At 40.6% G+C, this 23,616-nt stretch overlaps 1 protein-coding gene across 5 annotated transcripts in view; it reads right to left on the reverse strand.

Moving 5' to 3' along the window:
• The window catches only part of mei1 (meiotic double-stranded break formation protein 1), a 53,504-nt gene that overhangs the window by 23,065 nt on the left and 6,823 nt on the right, over positions 1 to 23,616 (reverse strand). For all 5 annotated transcript variants that reach the window (XM_086056644.1, XM_086056642.1, XM_086056640.1 and 2 more), the window contains 10 exons: positions 18,928 to 19,137; positions 17,196 to 17,371; positions 16,367 to 16,481; positions 14,681 to 14,800; positions 13,425 to 13,524; positions 10,517 to 10,651; positions 7,207 to 7,315; positions 5,579 to 5,670; positions 3,148 to 3,295; positions 2,881 to 2,992 (listed from right to left, as the gene is read on the reverse strand). In XM_086056644.1, coding sequence (XP_085912770.1) covers positions 2,881 to 2,992; positions 3,148 to 3,295; positions 5,579 to 5,670; positions 7,207 to 7,315; positions 10,517 to 10,651; positions 13,425 to 13,524; positions 14,681 to 14,800; positions 16,367 to 16,481; positions 17,196 to 17,371; positions 18,928 to 19,137 — 1,317 coding nt within the window. The remainder of the gene's footprint in view (positions 1 to 2,880; positions 2,993 to 3,147; positions 3,296 to 5,578; positions 5,671 to 7,206; positions 7,316 to 10,516; positions 10,652 to 13,424; positions 13,525 to 14,680; positions 14,801 to 16,366; positions 16,482 to 17,195; positions 17,372 to 18,927; positions 19,138 to 23,616) is intronic.

Raw genomic sequence — 23,616 nt, forward strand, 5'->3', positions numbered from 1 at the left:
CAATTACTGCACTATAAATTTTGAATCTTGTTGTTGCGACTTTGAGCTTGTTCCATCAGTTGAAGCCACAGTGATTCAATCACATGAATAAATTCACATATACAAACACTATATACAATTGACACCGGAAAAGAGCCAAAAAAATTCAGGTCTGATCAAAAGCCGAAGATAAGAAATGTGTCTTCCACTGGGTTTTAAAAATGGACAGAGAGGGGGGTTGCCTAACAACCAATGGGAGGTCATTCCAGAGGGAAGGACAAGCGACAGAAAAGACTCGATCCCCTCTGAGGCTCCACTTGGTCCTCGGCACCTCGAGCAGCACCTGGTCCGCAGACCTGAGGCTGCGGGAAGGTGCGTAAGAGTGGAGGAGCTCGGAGAGGTACGCCGGGGCGAGGCCATTTAATGATTTAAAGACCAATAGGAGAATCTTAAATTGAACCCTGAAATGCACTGGGAGCCAGTGAAAGGAGGCCACAATTGGTGTTATGTGCTCGATCTTCCGAGCGCCAGTTAGTAGGCGGGCAGCAGCATTTTGCACCAACTGGAGACGTTATTCGGAGTAAAACACGCTTTATTAAGAAATACTTCATGTTAGAAATCTCACGTTGTTTTATTATTAGTAATTGTTGGCATTTGATATATTCATTGAGTTTTGTAGTGCGGAGATGTCCCACACTGTGAGCAGGCATTGAACGCTCCTCGAGCGCTAATTGTTAATAGCGAGAGACGTGGTTTCTTTTCTTTTTCCTCCTTCGACTCGGTTAGCTAGTAAACTCAGTAGTTGCAGATTGCCCGTGTTTCTCCACGTTTGTTGTTGAGTGTAAATATTAAAAGGTGAGTTTAATCATTTAGGTTCGTGTCAGGTAACTGCTATACATAATAGCCTAGATATGTTCTCGTGAGTGATGTCACGTTGATGAACACTAGTTAGTTATTTCGGCTAGTATGCTAACTATTCTAGTGATGAAACGTGTGAATGTGTATTGTATGTATTGTTTGGCTGTTTAATTGCGTAATACAGTGAATTGTAATGTTTAGGCATATTGTTAACTAATGGATGTGCATTGGATGATGTTGCTAAGTTATTCTTTGTCTGTGTTGTTGCAGAACACAATAAATAGACGTGTCAAGTGGAATACGGGCCTGTGTTTTCTGACAGGAGCACCTGCATTCATACCTTGCCACTCTAAAATAGAGTCAGCTGGAGACATCATACCAATCATATGATCCTCCCCGTTTTACTTCACATTATGTACAGTTCATACAATCTTGCAGCCCGAGTCAACCACAAAATTGTTTCCAGTTTGGCAGGAGAAACGCAAACGTGACACTGATCTTGTTTCACAAGGCGGCTTCTTCTCGGGTCGTAAGCGGAAGTGGCGTATGAGCCGCCTCGCAAAAGTAGTAGTAATGTACTTTATTTTATTTTTTATTTAGTAACTCCAAACATAAAAACACAACAGCCAGGGGGGTGATAAACATAAGGCAAAGAAATATATTACAGAAATATAAAGCGTGACATTATCAGCAGGCGCAAGGGATCCGAGCCAATCTGGACATTTAAAAAGATTTCAATGAACTCAGTCTGGCCCTCGGCTTGTCGCAACATTTTTTATTTGGCCCTCCATCCATTTGACTTTGACACCCCTGCTCTAGACAATGTTAAGAGTGTATTTGAGCAAGATAAAACTAGATAAAAGTGTACTTAAGTGTCAAGCCCAGATTTATGTAGCTAAATGTAGCAAAGCTTATCACAGTGAAGTAGTCCTGTCATTACCCTGTAACATAGTGGTCCTACGAGGTTATGGTAATATTTACGAAGAACTGCCTGTGTAAAAGTGAATGTGTTTCTGCAGACGTGAAATGGTGACAAATGTACTTTTATATTATACACTGTTACATATTTGTTAATGAACAAGTAAAGGGAAAAAAAGCAAACTGGACGTGAACGGCAGCACTCCTGTGTTCATTGTCTCCCTTCTGTGTACAAATTTTCAGAGACCGTCCACGGTGCATAAATTACTACTACGGTCACACTACAGCTTGGGGACTCGTAATACACACACTACCATTCTATGCTCTCTAGCTACACTCTCCCCTACCACGACATTAGAACCACTAATCTTCCTCAAATTACATCATCTGTACTATATGTAAACCACCTGTGTGCGTCTACCTCTGCTCTTGTAGGTCAATCTATGTTACTGCCTCTTCTGGAAGAAAGTGTTCATTAGAGCCATCGCCATCCTTTTGGAAAGTCCAAACCATCTGTCCCTCTAAGTTCCCTTACTGGATACCATCACTTCTTTATCTCTCGTTTTCTTCACCAATATGTCCATTCAAATCTGAATGCAACAAGCATGACTCCCTCTGCGCCCGAGATGCTCTGAACGACTTTATCTAGCTCCTTAGAGAATTTGACTTCCTCTTCTAGTTCATATCCTACCTTTAGCACATATTAATAACCATTAATTACATTAACCATAAACGTTTGATTTCAACATTTAGCCTCATCACTCAATCTGACACTCTTTTCACCTCCAGTATTCTTAACTTCCAGATAACCTCTAAAATAACCCCAACTCAATTTCTCTACCAATCTACAACACGGTAAAACAATTTAAAGCCTGCCCCATTAGCCACCTGCTGTCCTAATCATCATAAAAATCGTTCAGGTCATAGAGTTATTGTCTTGACCACAAGAGGATACTGTAATAACTGGATCTTCATGGATTAGTAAGGATTAGTCTGTGGACATTGGATGTTTGACACACTAGTAGCCAAGTTGACTAATAGGTTAGTGACCTACAACACACAGTCATTCTGAAATCAAGAATGTAGGCACATTGAAATAAATTAAATCTCTCAAATTTCACTTACCCATCTTATTTGCAAAGGCTGGCATGACAGATGGAAGAAGGGTGAATAGGGAGGACAAGATTGAGTAGAAGACCTCCAATATCTGAGGGTTTGGTACATATTCACACATCCTCTACACACACAACACACACACACACACTAAAATGAAAACCTTTCACAACTGAAAATAATTTGACAAGATTTATTAGTGTTTGTGATGCAGTTTGGAAGAGAAGATGATTAAACAGATGTTTGCATTATGCGAGTGTGTCTGTGGCCAACACTCACAACAACGGTGGGTATCCAGGCAGAGTCACAACACCGCAGCAGGCATTGGCATAGAGACTCGAGTGAGTCAGGTCCATGGCTTTTCTTTGATGGAGCTGTAAACGTGTTCTCCCTGAGAATAGGATCTGATGCGCACTCCTCAGCCAATCTAGCATATATACACATAGTAACTTAGTGTTATGTCCTGCAATATTTGGACAATTTTCATGATTTTGCCTTTAGAAATAACCGCAATGGATTTCGAATAACTTTTGAACTCGAAGTTTAGACTTTTAGTTTCAATTGAGAGGTTGATATTATTCTTCCTTTCATTTGACTTTTAACGTTAAGGGCCCTGATGCAGTCCCACCTCCATCTTAAACTCCTCTGTCACACCTACAGCACACCTCACCACTCTTCTGCTGCTCTTAAACATGTCCTGTACTATTCTAACTTCTCAGCCGCTCCAGCCTTCCTCTTGCAGTGCCACAGTTCCTCTCTCGGTAGCCTCTCATTGGCTTTCTATAGATCTATTTAAAAAGACACAATGTAGCACCTGCGTTTGTATGATTTACAACATTTGCAATGTCCTCTCGACAAAAACTTTTCCTCTGGCCTCCTTGACTGTAGCTTTCTGCAACGGGAACTGACGAACCCCAGCCTGCAGGCTGCTCAAGCACCGGGCCCGAGTGATTGAAGTAGCCGCCAGCCAACATACTTAAGTCGGCGATGGAGACGCGACAGGAGATGTGGCCTACATGATAGGCCAAAAGCTAGAGCTATGCAAGCACTACTTCCAAGCATGCTAGCCGAGGTCTGCTCGACAATAAGAGCTGAGAGGCAAGATTACAACCCAATGTGATATCAGCGAATACTGTGCTGTGATTTTTTTTTACAGAAACCTGGATAAATAATAAAACGCCAGACTCGGCCATCCAGTTTAAGACCCACTCCATCCACCGTGGAGACCGCACAGTTGCCATGGGCAGAAACATAGAGGGTGGAGAGTGCATCTTTGTCAACAACAGATGGTGCACAGGTGTTCATGTGACAGAAATGCTGCTCATTGGACATCAAACTGATGATGACAACTTCTAGACTACTTCATTTACCGATAGAGATCAGTGCTGAGTTCATGTTGGCAGTACACATACCAAAGCGAGCCAACTACCTCTACCACATGATCAATGACAAACACGAGACACTTGCATCTCTGTCATTTTCCTCATTCATCAAGTCCTCAAAGTATTCTTTCCATCTATTCTTCACACTACTGGCACCTGTCAACACATTTCCATCTCTATCCTTAATCACCCAAAGCAGCTGCACATCCTTCCCATTACTATCTCTCTGTCTGGCCAACCTAGAAAGAGCTTACTCTCCTTATTTGCTGTTCACCAGGCATACATGTCATCATATGACTCTTGTTTGGCATTTGCCAACTATGTCGCATTTCCTTGTATTTTTGTCTCCTCTCCTCAGTCCTCTCAACGTCCCACTTCTTCATTGGCTGGCAACCAATTCAGGGTGTCCCCCGCCTACTGCCCGAAGACAGCTGGGATAGGCTCCAGCACGCCCGCGACTCTTGTGAGGATAAGTGGTAGGGATAATGAATGAATGAAAGTTTAGGGATCACGGATGTATTCCTTCCTTCAATTTTGTCTTCAGTAAATAAAGGATGGTGATAAATTATGATCATTAAAAATTATGCAAATGAAATTTACAATGGTACTAAATGATCAATTCTATAAACCTCTTAAATGAAAGTGGAAAGTCTCCACCTGAATCCATCCATCCATTATCGATACTGCTTATCCTCACAAGGGTCGCGGTGCGTGCTGGAGCCTATCCCAGCTGTCTTCGGGCAGCAGGCGGGGGACACCCTGAATTGGTTGCCAGCCAATCGCAGGGCACACAGAGACAAACATTCGCACTCACAATCACACCTAGGGGCAATTTAGAGTGTCCAATCAACTTACCATGCATGTTTTTGGAATGTGGGAGGAAACCGGAGTACCCGGAGAAAAGCCACGCAGGCACGGGGAGAACATGCAAACTCCACACAGGGAGGCCGGAGCCGGGATCGAACCCACAACCTCTGAACTGTGAGGTGGACGTGCTAGTCGACCACGTGCTGCCCCTCCACCTGAATCTCACATTTTATGTTTTATCACAAACCAGTTGTGGTGGTGTAAAGAGGCAAAATCATAAAAACTCAATGTACAAATACTTCTGGACTAAACTGTATCCTACAATTGCATACATAATATAGTATATAAACACCTCATATGATGTTCAAATGTTAGTATTCTGGGTACTCTGCCAAAATGTGCTATAAAAAACACAAATACCAACAACAATACAAAACAAAACCTGTGTCTGCCAAAGTAAAGCATAGGACCATGAAAATGAGAGAATACACCAATACAGAGCAATTATTTGACTTCCTGACCTGCAAGCAGTCTGAAAACAAATCAGGGAGTGGAGCAGAAATCCTTCCGACCAAGATTCCAGGCTGTTTAGCTCTGACTTCTTCAGACTCACCTTTTAAAATAGAAAATGATGGGAAAACTAAAGAACAAATACAGAATGAGTGCGAATGGAGTGGAATGTAGATGTCAAGCAAAGCCTTGTACACACATTAAGATTTTTGACTTCTTAATTGATGGGTAAAATGTGAGAGACACACAGATGACCATAATACAAACTGCTACCATAGCATCCGATGAGAAATACAAAAAAACAAAATGTAGGGGACCATTATACAATCACCAGAGCTGGGCAGTCCCTCCGGCCCGGCCGGATGCCCATTTTTGGGGCGAGGGGTGGGGGATGACAAATTTTAAAAAAGGGCTGGACTAAGCATGGCCGGAAGTGGATTTCAGTCCGGCCCTCATACGCGTGACGTGGCCGCAAGGCGGCCAAATTTTATTTCAGCCTACTCGGTGAAAGGCTTCTTTCTAGGCTTCTTTCTAGTCCCGCATAACTTGTTGAATGCTTGTAGACTTGTCATCTGTTGGACCCAAATAATTATACAATATGACAAAACCAACCCCAGGGCTCGCAATAGAAGTAAGCACACGCAGCAGGGTAAGTACTAGTGGCGCGTTTGAGCATGTTTGAAGCGTGTCCACAGCGGGTTTGAATAGTAAATTAGCCAGCTAATGGTCTTTAATTAAATCTCTTCCGTTAGCATCTCTTCCGCGGCAGAGTCATGCACTTTTTTGTTTTGTTTTGTTTTTTGGGGGGGCGGGGGGGTGATCATTTTCATGAATAAGTGCGTGGGGTCGAGGCCGGAAGGGTACCCAGGTCAAGGGTGGAGGGTCGCGGCCGGACCTGCAAAAAAGGGTCAAGTGCCCAGCTCTGACAATCACTCAAATCAACCAGTTGTTTCAGTTTGCTTTCTGATTGGCTTTCATTACATTCCACGTCACGATCACAGAGTCCATGGCTTGACCGTTCTCTGTGTTCATAACACACGAGGGTTTTTGATCGTAAATACTGAACATCGACTGACCGTTTTCAGAGCGGATTGCAAAGAGAAAAACAACACATCGACAAACACTACAGGATAATTCGTTCAAGATCATCTTTTGAAACAGCTGACAATCAGCCATTTGCTGACTCTAAGGGTGTAATGTGACTCAAAATCCAGGCGTTAGACATGTAAATCATGACACAAAGTTCATGTAGCCAGTTTTCTATCGAGGCACCTATCTTTTTTATTATTCAAAAAACAAGTGAACAAGCTATGCATTTAAAACAACTGTACCTGTAACCTCAACTCAATGAATGTACAGTAAACCTTAAAACATCTATAGGTTGTTTTAACTAGCCACATGAGAGCCTTTCATCAATGACAAAAAAATGTTGCATGGAAAAAGGTCAAGTCAGAGGAATGTGAAAATGCCGACCAATGGGTAACTGTTGAAAATAGTAACTGGACTGCTGAAAAGACCTCAGCACAGGATGAAAAAAAAATCAAGTCCGATAATTTCACCTTTTATGCATGTTTTCTAGACAATATTTTATTTGTAAAAATATTTTACATGACTATAATAGATATCAAAGCAAACTCACTCTACTTCGCTGACTGGTAGAGGCAGGAAGTTCAGGAAATCTGCTTGTGATGACCCCCACGATTCCTTGTAACTCCTGGTATTGCACTGGTCTGGACTGGTGGTTCAATCTGGAGAGGTTTTAACCAACGGTTGACAATAAGTGTTTAAAAAGTGGTGATATAGTGACCTAGGGTCATATTCTCCCATTCGTGCCTAAAGCTTTTTGTTTTACACTCCTGGCTTGTGCACTGTTCATAGACACGCATCCTCCCGTCCAGAATTCTGACACGCTCACCTACACTGGGAATTTGTGCACAACCACCAAGCAAGCATGACTCATTGAAGTCTGAGGGTGGCTGTAAATCATGGAGCACAGTTTTCCTGAGACTTGTGAACATCATAGTAAAGCTTTTGAAAAATATAGAAATCTTCATACACGAAAATGTGACTTGCGCACCACTCCGTCTAACACGCCAAAGGCCGTATCCCACTGACCAACAAGAAAAAAACTTTTGAACATATCTACTAGGGCTGACCGATTATGGAAAATAATCTAATTGGAATTTTTTTTCCCAAAAAATTGTGATTGCGATATGAGTTGTGATTTTATTTTTCAAGTTTCTTTTCTAATGTATTTTTCATCAATTCATCTTTATCACAACAAACAATATCATATCTGTCATGCATTACATAATACTGAAGTAAAGGCAAAGGAAGCATTAATTCATATGAAAGACAGTTTATCTTCTACAATTAGTGGTATAAACTTACAAAACATTTTGATGTGCAGTTTGGTGAGCGTTCACCACGACAACATAATTCACCCACACAGGTGTGGGGTAAACATAAGGATACACTATACTGGACAAACTCAAATGCAGATTACAACAATCACGTAAACAAATCAGTAGCTTTGCCACTTCCTACATATTTTGTTTATATATATATATACATATATATATATATATATATATATATTAATATATATATATATATATATATATATATATATATATATATATATATATATATATATATATATATATATATATATATATATATATATGCACTTCTTGAATCACTCGCTCAATTTACCATAAGTGCAGTCATGAGACTATTAATCTATTTTTTATCTCACTTAAAAATTGCTGAGAAAAGCCCCAAAGCCCCCCCATTGTCTTTATTTATGTACAGTGGGTACGGAAAGTATTCAGACCCTTTGAAATTTTTCACTTTCTGTGTCATTGCAGCCATTTGCCAAAATAAAAAAAGTTCACATTTTTTTTCAAAATTTCTGTTTTTCTTTTTTAATAAATATGCAACAATGTCTACATTTCTGTGTTGTTTTTCTGTGAAGATGGGGTGCTAACTGTACATTAATGAGAAATAAAATGAACTTTTTTGATTTTAGCAAATGGCCGCAACAATACAAAGTGAAAAATGTCAAGAGGTCTGAATACTTTCCGTACCCACTGTACAACAGCCTCTGGAGTGCAGCAGAGGAAAGGCGCTTCAAAACAGCATGCCCTGCAGCATACATGCAGCGCCAGAGAGAGATTTTAGGGGTGCTCCACCCAGAGTTCATACTTGACACGAATGTGGCGTAAACGACAGATTTGAGTGGACGGGAGAATATGCAGACCCAGAAAAGCAAACAACTGCCTTGACTGACTTGGACACACAGGGGAATATAGCCCTTATGGAGCTTTTCCATTAGCCCGGTTCCACACCGAGACAGCCTTGCTTGGCCCCGAGTGGACGCTTTTCCATTAGACGTTACAATGGAACCATCTCTGAGGTGGTTCTAAAACACCGGCTGAATGCGGCTGTGCCATCACCGTCATCTAATTGGCCAACAGCGATGCAGCAAGGAACTCCGATGCACATGCCCATCTCACGGTTTTACATGAGCGAGACAGAGCCGCCCACCGGCCACCGACAAAATCATAAAATACCCTTTGTGTTTTACGTTGAACAATTTTACAATTTCATATGTACAAATGGATGAAATTTTAAAGCTTGACGTAAACATTTTCAGCTTTCTGGGTCCCATTCGCTTGAATGAGAAGTATCCAGCTGCAAAGCGGAGCCTCGCCAAGAGTTACGGTTAAACTGACTTCCAGATTAACTGGCTCTCGATGCAGCTGTGGCCGTTAGAGCAAGGTCAGTCCAGTAATTTTGTGTTTCCTGTCTGCAGATTCGTCACAAGCAACATTGAAACTGTTCAACGGCATACCTGTTCACTTCTTCAATAAGAAACAAAACGTCTTGTTTTCAACTCCCCGTTGGCTGCAAGAAATTTTAAACATAGTAAAAAAAAATAATAATAAATTCAAAAAAAAGATCTAGAAGCCAGAACACCACGAGCTGGCACACTTACACCGATGCAGAGTTGGTGCATGTAGATCTAAATAAATTCCGGAGCGAGGGCACAAGCTAATCTGCTAATGGCTGCACACCATACACGATATGTTCAAAACAGTTATATGCGTGATTTTTTTTCTTATCACGTGTGGGGTCTCTCAGAGTTTGGAAGTTGACCGACAATTTTAAAATCTTGCCGTGTGAACAAGGGTATAGGTGCTACTACTTTTTTTCCCTTCGTGTGACAGGTTCAAATACCGATCTCTACCTTTATATTTTTTATTTGTTACTATGTTTACAATTTCTTGCAGCCAGTCGGGTGTTGTAAACGAGACATTTTGTTTAACGTGTTTATTGAAGAATTGAACAGGTAGGCAGTTGAACAATTTCGATGTAGCTCGTGACGAATCTGCAGACAGGAAACACAAAATGACTGGACTGATATTACCCTGACGGCACATCTGGAATCGAGAGCCCGTTAATCTGAAAGCCAGTTGAACCGTAACACCGGAAGTAGATTTTAAATCTATATGTGAAAGCTTCTATGCATTTTATTGGCTGTACTTTGCGAGGTCGCCACATCATGCAGTGGCAGTTCAAATTTTGAATTGCCGCAATTACAGTGTCCGAGACTCACCGCTCGTGATATGTTACGGCAGATCCCCACAGCCCACACACTGTGAGTGTGCTCTGTACAGCACAGGTTTGCTCAGTTCAGTTGATCCCGCCCCGCGCCTGTCGTAATATAAAAGCCAAGGAGGCCGTGCGGTGTGGTGTGCTGCTGTTTGGAGCTAATGGAAAAGCGGCATTAGAGAGCTGGCTCATACTATATTGTGTGAAAGTCTGTCAAGTAAACATGTTGTATGAAGGTTGAGCTGTGTGTTTGTTGGACTGACCAATTTTTGTTTTTTTTATTCAAGTGTCCTTGGCAATATAATGTATGTGGCTGTCATGCTTGTTTGTACCTAAAGAGGACGGAGGCAGCGCCGGCAGCTTGTGTGGCTACTCTCAGGCAGGGAGAGGAAAGTCCACAAACCACAGCCTTTGAAACCGCAACAAATGCTGGAGGACTGAGGAATAAGTGCACATTTGTGGGCTGCCTGTGCACAAACACACAGACACACACACACATCCCTACAGGTTAAGCCAAGTTATATTCAATACTAATTCCATTTGTGATTAATTGTAAGAGAAAAATCACAATGTTCCCAGTGTCCCATGCTTTCCGAAGTTGCTACAGTACACAAATGACATCCACCTGCTCTTAAGAGCCCCATCTAAAATCACATCAATTCCGTTCTGCTATCGTGATTCATAATTGAAATTCTGTCAATTATGTTTATTTTGAGATTTCAGAGTATTAACAATCATAAAATCTTACTAGTCATGTGTTAAAAACATTAAGACTTTTGATACATTGATTTAAGTCATTTTGATATCAATTAAAGCCTTGTTCATAGATCCATGGATTCAAAGCATTTCACTTTTTTTTTTTACAGATCGAAAAGCAAAAACTCTGTTATAAAACATTGAATGGAAGCAATTGATTAATATTGGATTAGCTTTTGCAAATGGCAATTAAAATCACATCAACTTGCTCGTGCTATTGTTTGTTATTTTTTAATGACCATTCTCACTCCTTAACCTACACAAGACCCAGTGATAGCTAACATAATAAATATGACTACTATTGACACTCCAAATATTGACGTTTGTCACTGCTACATTATGCAGCAACAAAACTATTGTCTCGCTGTAGCCACAATAGTGGTCTGCCTTTCAACTCTTTGCGTACACACACGCACACATGCATGGACACAGGCACGCGTGCGTGCTCTAACCTGGCTTTACCTTAAACTATAATGCTTAATACCACACACAGGGATTGACTTTGCTCTAAAAACTGTGATCAGCCTTGATGTGAATGGGCCCCTATTACATATACTATACTTTTCCTTGTTCAGCACTTTAAGAGTGCGTTATGCTTTATGGTCTACTGCGTCACACAATGTAAAGGACACCTTTTCCTAAGTTATCTATCTGTAATTTGAGACCGGGGAAACATCCAATTAAAATTATGTCAATCTTCCAAAAATGTGGCAGTGTTTTACTGGCTGCTGCAGATACAGACACTTTACAAGCCAGCAGACAGTTAATTTAGATATAATTAAACGTCCGAGTGCGAATCATACCGTGTTCAACATATATGAGTACACACCCTTTCAAAAGTGAGGTTTTTATCTATTTCTCAACAAGAACAAGTTACAATTTTATTATTTTGATGATGATTTTGAAGACTCGTTTATGGTTGAATTCCTGTATGTTAAAATGTTTTAAATATCCAATATTTTGCTTTGCCCGGCTTTAATTGGTGTGTTCTACGGATCTCTAGATATTGCATTGAACTGTATTAAACTTGGTAAAAAATAAAAAAAATAAAAAAAAGAGCTGTGTGTGCAGAGTGAACAGAGACACGTCTGATTACAATGGCTCACATATGTGTTTTTTTTTTTGTGTAGTATATTAACTTAACAAACACACACACGGTATTAAGTACATTTGCAGTGATAATTAAAAGGTCGTCACACCTTTTAAAAGTGGTCGACACCACTAGTATAAAATGAATAATATTTAAAAAATGAGAACAAAATTAACAGCCAACTGGGTTAAGATGAAAAAAAAGAGTCAACCTCTCCATACTCGCGGTTGAGCATCAGTGGTTTTACATATTCGTGGATATTTTTTTCCAATTAAAAAAAAAAAATCCCATCATTTTCATGGAAAACATATATAGAGCAGAGCTTGGAATTCCGCCCATGTGACAGACTGGTGCGTCTAACTGCCGATGACAGACGCCCATTTTTTGGGGCGATAAACGATAGACGGGAAACTTAAAAAAAAATAGATGGACAAAGCAAAGGCGGACGCGCATTTTTTCCGTCTATGTAATCGTCTTTCATCTATTGCCGCGGTGAGGCTTCCGTTTCCCATTGCCCGTGGTGAGGCTTTTCGACAGCTTCCTTCGGTCATTCCGGTCAGCGGGCCGGAGGGGTAAAGTTTGTCGACGTAAACGTGAACGGAAGCCCGTTTAAAATGATAGTGGGACAGACCTATAGGCGATTACTATTTGGTCTGGCCCGACAAAAGGGCAGATAGATGGACGGCAAAAGGGTACCCAAGAAGGTGATAAACGGACTGAGAAATTTTAGTAAAATGCCCAGCTCTAACATTGAATATTTATAATCATAAAAACTGAGAGGAAAATGCCCAAAGAACAAGCAGGAACTGAAGCCAGCTGCAGCAGTGTCCTCGCAGAGCATAACTAAAGACGAAACCAAGCGTATGGTGGGTTCAAGCCTTTAGGCTGTCCTTGATTGCAAAGGATTTGCAATAAAGTATTGAAGAGTGACAATCTGACAGAGCTGGGCACTTGACCCTTTTTTGCCCATCCGGCCGCGAGCTTCCACCCTTGACCTGGGTACCCTTTCGGCCGCGAGCCCCCGGCCATAGTCATAAACATTGTCGGCCCCCGCCCCGTTCTGCCCCCCGCGCCCCAACAACAACAAAAAAAACGTGCATGATGCCCCCGCGGGAGAGATGCTAACGGAGGAGGTTTATTTAAAGACAATTAGCTGGCTAACTGACTATTCAAACCCGCTGTGGACACGCTTCAAACGCGCCACTTACTCAACTTGTGTCAATGTCCAAATATTTATGCACCAGACTGTGAGATGAACTCAGCAATTTCATCTCAATCCATTATACACTATTTAAGTTGGCACCGTGTCTATCCTCCTGGGATTTTACTTTAGAAAAACCTTATGAGTGTAGTGCTGTCATTTTAAAACAGTTTTTGTTATTGAGCAGTCCCACCTTTCCAATATCTTAGTGAGGAGGAAAAGCCCTTGCTTCAGCACATCCACGTTGGTCAGCTGCACTGCCTGCTTCAGACTGCGCACCAGAGATTCAATACCTAGCACACACACACACACACACAACAGCATGTACATAATGCATCACAAAATGACTTAGCCATGCACAGGACATACAGATCATGTATGGGTTATGATCAGGCGTGCAAATCTTGTCAAAACACATTTGTATGGTGTTATTCAATGCGCGGGCATCCCAAGCCATAGTGATTGCCTGATTTATGGTCAACCTTCTTTCATTTTTAATATGTTCCATGCAGCCGACTAGAATAAACAAGGTATTTTGATTAATATTGCGTTTGTGGAATATGAGTTAAGCAGCAAAATCCACCCGTTTTTATCCATCTCAGGGGGCGGCAATTTTGCCACTTGCTGTTGAGTGAAAATGGCATCACAGTTGCTCAGGGCTCAGGTAACAACCTATCACTGCTTACCTGTTTTCTGAAGCTGAGCCGTGATTGGTCGTTACCATTCTCAGACTGTTAATATAATATCATATTTAGACTAGTATAACATATTATTGTAAAAACATTTTTGACACCCACCAAACAATGGCAGCGTTATAACATTCCAATTGACTTGTACAAGACTAAAGTGAATCTGATACCTGCCTTGACAATTTTATTAAATCAATTTGTTAGGTGAGTGCTTTGGAAAGTTTTGATTGTTGTTGTTATTTCTATTTTTCATATTTTATTTTCATTGTTATTGTAATTATTATAAAATATAATATAATATAATATAAAATTATTGTCTATGTTGCATGTTCAAATAAATCATTCATTCATTCAATTAAATCAATAGTCAATCATTATTCAGATTTGTGGAAGATGACTTTCTTCTTTTTTTAATTCTTTGTCTTACCAAGACATTTTGGGCAAAGCTGAAAACAAACAAGCAAGGTTCGATGAGTTCACTGTTGAAAAACCTGAGTGGTTGGCACTGGGCAAATGGTGACTGCAAGCCAGGCCTTTTTATCCAACATCATGGTCTGATTTAAATATTCTCAACTTTCAATGCCAAGAGATTTTCTTCCATTTTAGTCCTTATAGGGATTTGATCACAGGTGTACCTATACATTTCTTTATATATTATAGGTTTGTATATTGTTGGAAGTTTCAACAATTTTCAATTAATTCACCACCACTTCAATGCAAATACAGAAAAAGAAAACTGTATGATGGCAAGCTCCCTCACCATAAACTGAGTGGCACTGAGAGAAGAATAGTGGGTCTTCAATCAATAACACCAAACAGCTGTAGACAGACCACAGCAACACCTCACTACTTGTATCAGCCATCCGGTCAAACAGAAACTCTTTAAGGTGAGTGAGAGAGACAGAGAGAGAGAGAGAGAGAGAGAGAGCGGGAGAGATTCAGACAGATGGATATAATACTCAGAGATATAATAATTAATTAAACACTAAGGGCTCTATATTTGAAGATGGCAAATTTAAACGGAATGAATGGCGCCGCTTTCATTTGCCAGGAAGTAGGGGTGGGCAATATAACGATATTAGATCGTTAAGGACTTTAACGTGTTGACGATCTCATAAATCTGAAAGATTGTTTAATCGTCTTCAGGGCACATTCTATACAGTTTAGCTCTATGGCGCTGACGCATACCCGACCAACCAATCACAGCACGCACAGTGCACCGTACGTGACACTCCCCGCCTCCCTGTTTGTTTGTAGTAGCTGAAAGCTACAGCGGAAAGTCACCACAAAGCAGAGTTGGTCCCGAAAAGAAACTCCACATCCACAGTGTCGATACGGTGGAGGAGAAAGCGTAAGCCAGTTATTTGCAAAGTTTGCAGAAACTCGGTTCTGACGTCAGATGGCAGCACGACAAACCTATTTAATCACTTGCGGGAACAGACACAGCACCCAAAAAACTACGCCGACAGCTAAAGCAAACTGAGATCAGACACATGGTAGCCAGAGGCAGCCACTAGCTCCAAGCTAAGGCAACCCACGGTAACACAGTCATTCAACAAGGGCACTCCATATGAAAAAACAAGCAAGCAGTGTAAAGAAGTAACTGAGGCAGTGACTTATTACCTTGCTGAAGACATGATTCCCATTACAACAGTGGAAAACGAGGGCTTTAAAAGACTCTTCAAAGTACTAGACCCGCGTTACGAGCTGTGTTTTTATGCTTACGTTATTTTACCTTTTATGTTTACATTCACTGCACATTTTGATAAAAATTGGCACTATTCAAACTAAAACCTGTTCAGAAAGCTTAGCTGGCTTAAAATGTCTTTTTTTTTTCCTTTAGGGTTTTATATACATTTTAAATGTGTTTTATTTGTTTAACGTGAGGAAAATGGTCAAAAATTTGCAAATGAGTCTAAAAAAAACATGTAAAAAAGAATCATGATTAAAATCATGATCGTGATTTTATTTTTTCTAAATCGTGATACGATATTTTTGCCATATCGCCCACCACTACCAGGAAGTAAGTCGGCTGTGTTCACTTCCAAAACATCGGAACAGCCCCTTTCTAACTGTGCCCATCTATGAAAATACCAAAAGAAAGAAAATTCGCACAGTTGGAACTGCACGTTACGCTAGATTTGCGCTGGGCACGTAAATAGGGCCCAAGGACTCTCTCATGCGCGGATTTTAAACAGAAATAGAGGAGCCACTTTGATTGCCAACGAATCAAGTCAGCTGCGTTCACATCCACAACTGCGCAAAACGCCCATTTTTTTTAAAGTGCACCAAACTGCGGCAGCTTGCACGGGTCTGCATGCCAAAAATACCAAAACTTGGTCCGGCCCAACTGTGTGCATAGACCGCGCTTACCACTAGACTTGCACTGAGCATGAATGTAGAGCCCCAAGTGTATCTGCTGTATGTATCAGTATTCACATTTTACCTGGTATGTCAGCTTTGATAAAAGGAGCACTGTACTGAGTGGGAGAATGAAGAAGAATAGCTGCAATACACTTTGCACTGGTCACCTTTAATGTATCGTCACCACTCAGCAGCAACTGGAAATAGAAAATGGGCTTTGTTAGAAATCACCAACCACATAAAGACAACCAGCTTTAAAAAAGTTTGCATGGTTTACAAAACATTTACTATTAGTGTTTAGTTTAGCATTGACAGTCTGAGATGAAGCGATAGAAACTTGTCTTTCTATCATTTTTCAGTATGTGGTAAAACCTGCTAGCTGGTTATAACTGTGCTTTTCATGAGCCTGAAACATTATTTCCAATTAGAGTTTCCAACTTTTTCTTTTATTTACTCTATGGTGTAAATGTCACGTTTTTAAGGAAGGCTTTGGGTAGAAAAACAGAAAAGGAGGGAGCCTCACATGGGATTTCCCTTGCCCTGGTGTTTATTTTGTCCAACCCTGTTGTTTGGTTTAAATCTAACACACTTCTCTTTTGTCCATTCGAGAAGAAGACTTGCTAATATTTGCCTTGATGATTGATTGGATCTACCGGTAGATTAGTGAATTCATTATATGAATGTACAAACTCAACAACAAAAGTCTCATGAGCTGTTCTGCTATGTGACCCAACACGAGATAAGCTAATTCAACATCATCTACACATTGATTTCCCAGACATGAAGCGAAAATATTTATCCAGAGCAGAACCCCTTGATTCCCTTTGTAAAGGCACATTAATCCAGGATTAGACTTTCTCAGTATCCAAATGCAAGTTTTGGTCATGCAGGCAGGATGTTTGGACAGAAACCTTTTTCAGGATGAGAGGGAGATGGCAGTGGTCAGAAGTCTGTTGCTCTTGGTTTTGGCTGAGGGTTTGACTGTTGGAAATGGTGTTCTGATTCTGGCTGCACATGAACTGGTCAACAGTGTGGCTCATAAGAACTGAAACCGCCTCTCCCCACTGCACTAGAGTCCACAGCAGAGCTATGAGATAGAAGATATGGTGTCAAAACAATTAACGACATCTATGAAACATTATATGTGGCATTGATATGTTCATTGTTGAACAAAAAGTTGTTTTACCATAGATCTATGATGGAAACTAGTCTCTGGAACACCAGTGTTCTACTACATCAACATGATACCCCTACAATTCTGTTTGAGGACTATAAAATGCTGAATAAATGCAATGTGCTGATACATTGCATGAATAAAACATAATGGTTTAATATACACTGTAGTGTTGAGGTCATCAAAAAAATAGAGCACATTAAATGTTAATATGAACCCCGCAAGTCTCACGTGGAGGTTTGAACACTGCCAACTGAGCTTAATGAGTGCTGTGGATGTGTGACAAGAAGCAGAATAATATAGGACAATCTACATTCAAAAGTGTCAAGGTATCTCAACTCAACTCATTTATATAGCGCTTTCACAACAGCTGCAGCTACTGAATGTACATTTCCACAAAGATCCTGAACATTCATTAAGTGGGGAGAATTAAAATGGGTATAATAAAATAGGTACAGTATGTCATTACAAAAACTGACCATGAAACAAATGAAATGCAGTTTTGCCATGTGATGAGAATAAGAGAATAAGAAGAAGAAAATGTTATTCTGGAACTGTCTAGAACATGCACAATACAATAAATGAAAACAAATCATAAACCTTTTCTGAATCCTGAATGATGCAGTTTTCAAACTGGCCATTAAGGTAGACTTAGTGCATTTCCTCTAACATTTAGTATAACAACCCTAAAAACTAGCTAAGTTAAAGGGAAGTCAACACCCAATATTTCTTTTCAACAATATGTTCTATGCAGCCTCATTGGTTTAAACTTGATATTTTGATTAATATTGTGTTTGAGGAATACAAATTAAGCAGCAAAATCCACCTGCTTTCATCCATCTCAGGGAGTGGCCATTTTGTCACTTGCTGTCGACTGAAAATGACATCACAGTTGCTCAGGGCTCAGCTGACAACCAATCACGGCTCAGCTTCAGAAAACTGGTGATTCATGATTGGTCCTTAACCCGAGTCCTGAGCAACTGATGTCATTTCCAATCGACAGCAAGTGACAAAATGGCCGCCCCCTGAGATGGATAAAAACGGATGCATGTTGCTTCTTAACTCATATTCCACAAACCCAATTGTAATCAAAATGCTGTGTTTCGACTAGTGGGGGCGCATAGAACATATTATTGTAAAGAAAATTATTGGGTAGACTTCCTCTTTAAGAAAAACAAGACACGATGTATTTATAATAATAATCACAGTAATACATTTTCTCTTCAACTTTCTAGGTATTAGAGACTGTTGTAGTGTGTCTAGCGCATTCTGAGCTCTAAGATACTTGAACAATACTTACTAAGTCTACTTCAGTCATTTTGAAGAAAAAAAAGTAAAGTAAAATTGCATAACTAGCTGAGTTCATGGTGGTCTTCTCACTAACCAAGTCGTGGCTGCAGACTTCAGTGCACTTTCTTATACATCAAATGAAAGTTGTATGCACACATTCATAATAATGTGTTTCTCACCAATGCAATTGTTGATGAGCTGGGGGCAAGTGGCACTGGCAAAGGTGTGTTGCAACAGGACACACACTCTGTCCCGAATGGTGATCGGCAGGGACTGTGCTGCTGAGCCCCCAGAGGTCCCCAACAACTTGAGCCAAACATAGACAATCGAAGCCTTCACCGCTTCATCCGGATACAGCAAAACCGAGCACAGGTGCTCAAGTAAGGGCACTGGAGGGCAAAGGTGTAAGTAAACATATTGGGTTATAAGAAGATGCACGCACAGATATCCAAAGAACCAGTGTGGGTGAACCATGGCTAAAAACTGTCATCGGTCAAACAAATTGTGTACAAACACAAAACACCGAAAGAAAAAGCAATGTTTGTGAGTTGGCCTATATGTATGTGTGTGATGTGTTTGTGCGTGTAGAAAAGAAAGCCCTTGGCAGCAGGTGCTGCTATTAAGTTCCAGTTTAACAAGCCGGGCAGTAACCAAAAATGAACAAACGGCAAATGTTGCCATGCAGACGAGTGCAGCAGTTCTGCTACAGAGAAGAGTGGAACAAAATGAATGGTGGAAGAGAGAATAAAATGAGATGAGAGCATTAATCAGATTCTCATTACTCTGAGCTGTGATGAGAGAGTGTCACTGATTTGAAAAGGGATTGTCCTAAGGAGAAAGTTGCAAAAGAAAGATAGCTAGCAGCTTAATGAGACAGATGTACGTAAGTGAAGAAGGGAAAAGCCTACAGATCATATGAATGAATTAAGAAACCAAGACAGGCAGATCACACACAGCTACTTGGAAAAAAAAAATCACCTTTTAAAATGAATAATCTTTAGTTCGGTCGAAGCATGAACAAGCAAAACATGAACATTGACAACATAACGTAGGATTTCTTCCCAGCGAAACAGAGGCTTTCTTGTTAAAGTGGAAATCAAACCAAAAACATTTTTTTCAAGAATATGTTCCCAGCAGGCCCACTAGTTGAAACACGGCATTCTGATTAATATTGCCTTTGTGGAATATGAGTTAAGCAGCAAAATCCACCCTTTTTAGCCATCTCAGGGGGCCGCCATTTTGTCACTTCTGTCGACTCAAAATGACATCACAGCTGCTCAGGGCTCAGGTTAATGACCAATTACGGCTCAGCTTCAGAAAACAGGTCAGCCAGAGATGGCTAAAAAGGGGTGGATTAACTCTTATTCCACAAACGCAATACAGTGGTACCTCTACTTACAAACGTATCTTCATACGAAATGTTCAAGTTACGAAACGCCTCAACAGGAAAATATTGCCTCTTGTTACGAAAGAAATTTCACGATACGAAAGATAAAAATACAGTATGGGCTGCGACTCGCAGCTCCAGAGTTTACTAAACTCAGAGCTGCTCTGCCATTGGCTATTACCTAGCATCTTCCTGGCATCCCATTGGCTAAGCGGGACCTCTACCGTATGTGTCTATGTGTGCAGATGGACAGGTAGATAGATATGTCTATGCAGCGTCCCGTCATTCGCCCCTCGGGCCATGAGGTGTTCCGATAGTTTTACGTCAATTACATTATTCGCTATGGAGCCCAAGAGAGTGATGGAGAAACGAGGAAAAGAAAAAAAAAGAAGAAAATATTTTTTTGTCCATACAAACAAAGCAAGAGATAGTAGAAAAGTATGAAAAAGGGATGCGTTTGGTTGAGCTCTCCAAAGAATATGACTCTATCGACAGTCGCCACGTTATTAAATCAGTCCTTTACAAAACACCAGGCAAAAACCACTTCTGAGAGAGAACATGAACCAAAGAGGGCAAAAAGCAATGAGGGCAGCAATTAAAGGTAAATGACCATCATTTTTATCCTTTATTCTTTGTTTTTTACATTATGCACAACTCTCATTTATTGTGCAATAATCTAATTGTAACAGGTATTTGTTGCATGTTTTGATGCATTTTTATGCTTTATAAAACATTTATGTCTGAATGTTGGGGGGCTTGGGATGGATTAGGGCATTTAAATGGAAAACATGTCTCTACTTACAAAATTTTCGAGTAAAGAAATTTCTTCCAGAACCAATTAATTTCGGAAGTAGAGATACCACTATAATTATCAGAATGGCTTGTTTCAAATACTGGGCTTGCATAGAACATATTCTTGAAAAAAATATGTTCGGGTTGACTTCTACTTTAAGAAAGCAATTTAACGATTAGCCATATCCCTGATTTATAGAATGATCATTGCTAACAGCCGGTTAAAAGCCTGATCTCAAATTAGACTTCAAATAAACAAGGCTGTCAGAGGTAGAGTCAAGCAGATAAAAAACGTTTTGTACTTTCATAAAGATCAGGTAACACCCCATAAATCATAGCAATAGGTTGTAGAGAGAGCAGCTGGCAGAAGGAAATACTGGAGGATAAACAGTGTTTAACTCCCTGGCAGTGATGCAGAAGCAAACAGGAGGAGAGACTCAGCTGAGAGGAGACAGGAAGCGTTGACTAAGTAGGCGAGGCAAGCTAAAGCCAGGCTGCTCTGTGAAGCAGATCAAGCGAAAAGTGAGGCTTCCAGACATGTTTGATTAAACCAAAGAATATGAGCCGGCCAAGATGAGACTCAGGCATAGCAAGAAAGGGAAGAGGAGGTGGGGGGATGCAGTGGAGGAGGACGCCGAAGACACAAGAGACAGACGGAAGTTGGAAATGCAAGGAACATAAAGTGGAAACAGAATGACATCGACAGAGGGGAAAAGTAAGAGAAGTAAAGAACGGATGCTGGTTACCAAGAGATGCTGAGTTTCAATGCACAATTGCGACAACAATCCCAAATTTACATCCATAAAGGTTTTTGGAAGGACGAGGCAATACTAAGCTTTTGGAATGACTTTCCTGCTGCCTTGTCTTAATTGGTTGAGCTGTGTTTGCAACTGGGTTCGATTGTACATTTTGCCTCAAATGGTTTCTTTGGAGAAAAGAGCGATCTTTACATTTCCAAGTGATCATTTCTACAACATTCCCATAAAATGTCTCATCATTGGTGAGCTATTTTTAGACCAGGCCTTGGTCCTAACGTTCCTAAGTGTTCAGGGAAATTGGGCTTGCCTTTATTCCTCAGTTTGTAAGCAATGTACAATATAAAATAAAAGTTGGGACAAGCAAAAATTGAGTAAGATATGAACAAGCCTGGTTAGGTGGAAAGGCAGACAGCAAGAGTGATAGTGTGACATATACTCTGTTCATGTTGCCAGTGCAGGGCTGTTGTCGTTAGTGATAACAACCCCACGGAGATGTGTTGAGTGACAGGCCACGGACAGACATGCAGTATACAGTCAATAGGGGTAGCCTGCATCTTGCATCAGCATCAGGCGCCTGACTCCTATGTGCTTCCAAGTGGAACTTGTAAAACCCGCAAAGATGCTCATCAGGGTAAACAAATTGTACAGAAAGAAGCACAGGAGTAGATCATCATCATAAGGCTGACAGAGAGAATCTATTTTTTTTTAATGATGCCTCTGAGAGGTGTATTAAATTAATTCAATGCCTGTGGGATATCATAAATACTGCACCGACTTTCTGTTGAATGACTACTGGTTGAAATGAACATTTGAACAACAACAATTCAATGTGTGATAAAACAGAACAGACATGGGTTTGAATTTTGAGTGTGACAGTATCTCAGAGCAACTGGAGCATAATTGAAAAGGTCAGTTAGAGAGACTGAATTGAGTGAGGTCAGAGAAAAAGATACAGTGTGAGGAATGCAATTCTGAGAAGCAGAGATGTACTGCATAGGGTATAGCAACACATAAGTTCAACTAAAAAGTGGACATAGTCCAGAGCAGTCAATGAGTTATAGGTTGAAATGGGTATCAGAAAGAAACAATATTTCCTGCTGAGAGGAATAACATTTCAAATGCATATATTAAAATTTTAGTTGAAGTCTCTTGAACAGGAACTAAATATTTTATTTAATAAAACAAAAAGATTTTAATAAACTACTAGTAATTAGAGTTGTAAACATTGTTCTCTATTTCTGTCTGATCATTGATAGGTGTGCATTAAACCCTGTACAGTTTATTCATTATTCACAAAAACCAGAGCTGGGCACTTGACCCTTTTTTGCCGGTCTGGCCGTGACCTTCCACCATCGACCTGGGTACCCTTCCGGCCGCGATCCGCCACCCTTATTCATAAAAATTATCACCCCCCCCCCCGCCCGTTCCGCTTCCTGGCCCAAAAAAAAAGAAAAAGTGTCCGTGATTGACTCCGCCGCGGGAGGGATGCTAACGGCAGCGGCTTTTTAAGGATCATTAGCTGGCTGATTTACTATTCGAACCCGCTGTGGACACGCTTCAAAATGCGCCACTAGTACTTTACTACTTACCCAACTGTGTGTGCTTACTTCCATTGCGAGCCCCAGGGTTGGTTTTATCATAATGTATAATTATCTGGGTCCAATAGATGGCCAGAAGTCGCATTCAACAAGTTATTTATTTTCCACACTTCCCTTCGTTCACGGCCTTCAAAATAAAAGATTATCCAGCAAACCACTATACAGAGCAGGTTTGCTATGGCGTATTTCTGGAAGTAGGAAAGACGCCAGAAGAAGTGCATGAGCTCCACTTTGATGTGCCAGCGTATACAATATACTCCCGGACACAAGTTGTTTTGAAACAGTTGAGTTCCAAGTCGGGGGGGCGTCGCTTAAAAAAGACAGCGACAATGG

This window comes from Filicampus tigris, chromosome 16, assembly GCF_054856515.1.
Source record: "Filicampus tigris isolate MCC_2025a chromosome 16, RoL_Ftig_1.0, whole genome shotgun sequence".
In the NCBI taxonomy this organism is placed as follows: Eukaryota; Metazoa; Chordata; class Actinopteri; order Syngnathiformes; family Syngnathidae; genus Filicampus; species Filicampus tigris.